The sequence below is a fragment of the Ambystoma mexicanum genome, chromosome 10 (assembly GCF_040938575.1).
Source record: "Ambystoma mexicanum isolate Mex_15411 chromosome 10, UKY_AmexF1_1, whole genome shotgun sequence".
NCBI classification, from domain to species: Eukaryota; Metazoa; Chordata; class Amphibia; order Caudata; family Ambystomatidae; genus Ambystoma; species Ambystoma mexicanum.
The window spans coordinates 522716011-522722010 of record NC_090932.1 but is presented as its reverse complement, the minus strand read 5'-3'; the positions used below and the strand labels follow the sequence as shown (position 1 = coordinate 522722010).

General features: G+C 41.2%; 1 protein-coding gene across 1 annotated transcript in view; it reads right to left on the bottom strand.

Moving 5' to 3' along the window:
- Positions 1–1079: 1079 nt before the first annotated feature.
- The window catches only part of LOC138491539 (galactose-3-O-sulfotransferase 2-like), a 328549-nt gene continuing 323628 nt past the window's right edge, over positions 1080–6000 (bottom strand). Inside the window, exon 4 of the mRNA XM_069618090.1 lies at positions 1080–2528. Coding sequence (XP_069474191.1) covers positions 1641–2528 — 888 coding nt within the window. The 3' untranslated portion in view covers positions 1080–1640. The remainder of the gene's footprint in view (positions 2529–6000) is intronic.

Sequence of the window (6000 nt, the reverse complement as noted above, 5' to 3'; positions counted from 1 at the left end):
TAAAAATATTGCACATGATAAATAATTATATTACTGCTATTGTAGATTATTAGATGTTTTTATATGTAATGTCTGGGGTTTAAAGTATCTCATATACCTCATCGTATTGTCCATTTTATTGTATTATTTTATTCTTCTTATTTGTAACTTGCTTTTATAGTTTTTTGTCACCGGAAAGAAAGCATGCCTTCATTCATTTATTCATTCAAAATATATACCACATTCTGTCCCAATGTGGCTACTGCTTTATGGTTTATGCCCTTCAATATTTTGTCTGTTTTGATAAATGCCACTCGTTGTGGGACCTTAGAACTAATGCATCTTACTTTGTGGCCGCCAGGACTACTAACTATAAAAGCATCCTACCTGTTGCTGCTCAGTGTGTGAAAGGTGTCTCTCCTTAGTGTTAGTCACCTCCGGACATTATTCTTCAGTGTGACCAGAGGCTGGCACCCCTCAGTGCCTGACCCTCGGCTACATCCACACAAGGTGTATGACTCTGATCCCCAAACAGCAATAATTATCTTCATGTTTTGAAAATATTGCTACAGTGTGACACTGGGTCTACTAAATTTGCTCTCAGTGTCTGATAAAAGGAAATCTTCGTTATTATTTCCCATAAATATCATTTCAAAATCATGTAAAAAATGTATATCAAGTGTTCTTGTACCAAAGGCTGCATATGACAAACATGGTACAGAATGGAATTTTAAAAGTGGAAAATAGTACAGGAAAATCTTTGATTTATGACACATGAATGTATCATTTTACGGAATTTGCTAGCAAGGTAATACAAGAAAGGGAGAGGAGAAGGGATTTGAGCCTGCTTCATAACCTGCTTTGAGGTTTGGATTGTGGAATGGAGAACTAGCTGCACGGTGTAGGACCTAGTAGAAGATTATGACAATAATGGGCCCATATGTTGGCGTAGTTGATAACTATTGCACTAAAGGCTGAGCAAGACAACGGTCGACAGTGGACACAGATGTAGGAAAGTGCACTGGACAATTACATTAAAATGGAGGCCAATCTAGAATATCAAAATAAGGAATGACAAAGGCAGTGTCTGTCCCAAACGGTGAAGGAAACAGAGTTTTATATTAGCTTCGGGGAAAACCCGAATAGAATTGGATGCTGAACAAGTTATGTCTTATAGTACAGCTAACCAGTTTGGCAAACATTAAAATGTCATTTTCTATACTGAAACAGTCATAAACATAGAGCCTGCATTGTCAGCCTCTCACTACCAGTGGCACTCACAGTAATGGTCATTGCCTCAAAAGAAGTCTTGTACCTGACTATAGTTTGTGGAGTTTAATAAACACCTCTGCGTATCTGTGATAGAGTATGTCGCTTTCGTATGTCAATCTCATGGTTACTCTCATGATCTGTTGATTTCTTGGATTCTACAGAAGTGGCGAATTGTGTTATTAGATGCCCTTTCAGAGATGTTAATTTCTCTCTGCAATTTGAATTGATATTTGACATGTTGGAATGTCCTAGTAGATGAGGTCTCATTAATGAATACCCATCTTCAAGATGTATTTCTTTCCTGTCATGAACTAGTAACATGAGTTGATATTGCTCCTGTTACAATCTCTAGGGAGGAGAGTCTCATCAGTGAGCTGATCTCTTTCCAATTAGGAAACACCTCTTTGGAAACGTTCATTTCTATTCATGCCTCTGTTGCTTGCGTTGACATTTGGTTGTTGTCTGTAGGCCCGTTTGATGTTCTCAAGTGCTTTGGCTCTTTCTGGAAATTGCTTCTTATATAAGAGGCTACTATACTGAAGCTCAGGCCGGATCAGGCTCTCACACTGCTCCCTTTTTTCCTCACTGAGTCCCACCTTAAGGTTATAGCCTTGGATTTTAGCTCTTCCATACTGCAGTGGGACCATTGACTTATCCTTGATGCTTTTTGGATCCACTTTGCTGCCACCTTGAAGGCACGTTTTGCCAAGCTCTTCTCGCTTTTGACGTAGCTCTGACACTTGTTGCTTCATCCTTTCGCTACCTATACCCTTGTCGATTTTGTTCCAGAAGGTTGTGTTGAAGTAATCGTAGAGCTCCCAGTCCAGTTTGTTCCAGTTCTTTATTTGCTCTCTGGCATTCTCAGACAGGGGTAACCTAGTCTTATCATCCCTGCTGTTTAGGGTGAAGGATACCACATCGTCCATGTTCCAACAGAGTGTGTCCTTCAAGAGAATCATGGATTCATCAAAATACTCAGCAATAAGAACCAGGTTAAATAGTGATTCAATGGCTACAATGTTCAGACGGGAATATAAAGATGATGAATTTCCATTGTTGTTGAAACCAAAGTCAAAAGTCATGAGGTTCTTTGCATAATGGCTGTCGGAGGCACTTTGGTTGTAGAAGCGAGATGGCTCTGTCAAGAAATCCTCTAATGTCCTTGGTTTGTTAAAAGCAGAGCTGGCCTTGTAGTAGGCGAAAGAGGACTCCATTAGATGAACAGGGTTACGCAAGATGGCAAAATAGAAAGCGTGGAATGGCATTACCTTTTCAACCTGTAGAAGATTAAGTGAAAGAAAGAACAAATAGGTTAACCTTTAGATACTCAGACACAGGCATTTCTATTCATGATGATTATTATTTTTAAACACTTTCCCTTCTAATTTCATCATCATCAATTAGAATTTGTATGTAATAAATGGCCCCACCTTAATGGGCACAGCAGGTAATGTTTAAAAGTATATCACAACATTCAAGGGGGGAAAGACAAATGGGAAAATCTGGTTGTGCAGCGTGACAGAACAATGACTCTGAGGTTGGTCTAGTGAGAGTGTGTTATGTGAATCTGTGACATTTCCTCAATTGGGGCATTTCAACACATTTTCTGTGACATTCTTATGGCGGCACCCCCTCATCTTCTATTTCTGCCTCCTTCCCTCTAACGCTTAATTCCCCTTTTCTGGATTTCCTGACCCTGATAGCCCCCTAAAAAGGCAGTGAACAATGCAGTAATATATGCTACAGACAAATGCGGGAAAACGACTGCAGGAAAATGGGGGGAACCGTGCTATACACCTTCAGTGGCATACAATGAAATATGATGATCTGTCCTGTTAGATGCACATGCTATCAGGCTGTGAGAGGTAGACCTTTCCAGCTACAATCATGATTTCAAAGCAAGTTCTCAAATGAGACAACATTTCCAAGGACTGCCTAAAGAATGCTCTACAGAATAGTCTGGCCTATTGTTTTGTAGCCCGAGATCACCTTCTGCTCACTGTGCTATGATACACCTGCTGGGTACAGGTCATTGAATCTGTGTGTGTATCAAGTAGTATCATTCCCATTGTTGAGTGTTTAAGACATATAGAAAGGGATTGCTTTCGTCAGTGAGTTCATCATTAACATAGTATGTCATTATAAAACAGGATATATGAGTACCTTGGCGGGCCCACGTGACTGCCTGACCCAAAGAAGGTGAGGCTCATTGTTCACAAAATGCAAATAGCAAACATCAGGTTATTTCATGGCGTAGTGCCGAGGCTCGAGATCTACTGCCTGCTGTTGACAAGCACATTCTGATATGATAAATTAATCTTATAATGCTTTGTGTCTTCAGTGTGGTATAAATAGTTTGGCCGGTCACTACAGCATTCTCACCTTTCTGTGTGGAATACTTTGATCATGTGCAATAACCAAAGTGGAAATGCATGTTGATACATTTGAGTGCTGCAATGGTTCAGAAGGTTACTCAGCGTGTTAAGCACTGACATTTGTGTTTATATGCCAGGTCACAGTTCCAAATTTGACCAAGGCCAATTTAGCCTTCCCTATGTCTGAAAGTGATAAACCTGTGTTGTTTACATATACCTTGTGCTGGTAACGATTGTCTTTATGCGCCTTTGCCTCCGTAGATTCCTATGGGACCCCCATTGTTTTTCCTTGTTTTTAACACTCTCCTGACATTTGGGAGGTCAGTAAAGCCTTAAGCCTTCTACTTTACTTCCCTTGCCAGTTTTGCTCATTCTTACAGGGAAACTGACTAGTTTGTAAGACTGTCAGTATTGAGACACTACGGACCTCAGTCTGAGTTTTGAGGAGCACTAAAAAAGTGGTTGTAATTCCGTTACCTCCACTTTTTTTTAATGTTAACGGAATTACTGCAATTTTTACCACTCTGCCATATCCCAAGTTTGCACTGAAGTGGATGATTTACCTCCAACATCATGATGGAGGCAAAACCTTCACTTTAAGGCTAATGATCGGCAGAAATACCACAGCAGAATTACTGCTTGCAAAAATCCCCATGAAATCCTCTGGACTCCAAAAATAGGGATTTGCACCGCCTAACCAACACTTGTAGTAAATCTGGGGGAACAAAGTGGTAGTAACGGTAACCGGTTATGGCATTATTCCACCTGATTTATCTTTATTATGTTAGGCCGAATGTCTCTTTTTATGAATTCTATTTTTGCAATTGCACAAATCACCTTACAGTGAAGTGCAGTTAGCATACTTCATCAAAGTAACCAAAAGGGTCAAGTGGCACAGCGAGTAGAGCGCCCGCTTTGACACCCGTGCAGAGCCTGTTAACGCAGGTTCGAATCCCGGCGGGGCCAAACTCAGCCTTTCATCCTTCCGAGGTCGATAAATGAGCACCACACACCGTGGGTAATAATAAGCAGCCCTCAGATACCTGAGGGTTTGTAGCGCTATATAAAAGCCTTATTATTATTATTATTATTATTATTATTATTATTATTATTATTATTATTATTATTATTATTATTATTATTATTATTATTATTATTATTATTATAATATATGTTATAAGAATACAATGTGCCTAAGGCAAGCTGTTGGTTGCTGTGTGTTTTTTAGCATTTTCTTATGTTATTTTGCCTGTGCACTTTTGCAATTACTGCAAATTGCTACTAAAGGTGGCTAGCACTCTAAAATGGTCGTGCCACCAGATGTTGCACTTGTTCTTTGGCCATATTGTTCATTGGCCTTCTTCCTGCATTTATCAGGTCAGGAAATGCCTTATATGGAAATCACTTTACGGGTAAAGCTGTGGTTTTCATGGGCAGAGGGGCTTTCTGTGTATGAGCCAGAGGAAGGGGCTGGGACTGTCTCGCTCCAATACACATCTTCTGGTGCCTGAAACTATGACACTGGGAAGATGTAGTGAATAGTGCTTGTCCATTATTGGCCAACCACTGGCTGTTTGAATGGTGCAGATCCCTACCAACAGTGGGCTTGGGCTTGCTCCCAACCTGAATCTTGGATAAAAGGAGGGCTCCTGCAACTGTTCATGAGATCACCGCTAGAGCCAAGACTTCAACCGCAGAAGAGCAGTCTGCTGATGACCAAAGACGTAACATGCAGCTGACCAGCATCGACTCCAGTGGTGTCCCAGTGAAGCCCTGCTCCTCTGTCCTAATCTCAAGAAGGCCTTGCTGATACTTCGACCCTGGAAAAGTCAGAACAACCAGTTGTGAACCCTGCTCAAGGATCCATGCCTGCTGGGCCCTCAGAAGTGTCACTGAATCCTCCGGTGGTCTTACCACCACTATCCTGGGTTACCTGGCTGCAGCCGTCACCACTTTGAGCAGAGTCTTGGAAGTTTCCAGATCTTCAACTTGTGCCACAAGTCGCCTGCTACTGCAATCTCAAACATCTCACTCCAAGGGAACATGTGCTGGGGCTGCTCTTGTGTTCACAGCTGTTCTATTACTTGTTAACCTCTGACTGTGATGACCTTTGCTGAATCTTGTCTACTTTGTATCCCTAAGGTGTTCTAAGGCCATCTCTCCTGCAAACGTCTTAATGTGTCTTTGTTTGGGTCGTCAACTAGAAGCTGTCCAGAACCTCTTCCTGTGCACCATGACTGACCGAAACTAAAATCCCTTAAAACAAAGTATCTGTGCTGTCTAGTCATCTAGACGACCCTCACAGTGGAAACAATAGCAGACAGACAAGCTTAGAATGAAGTTTGAGACCTACACAAGTGGAATCTAGAACATC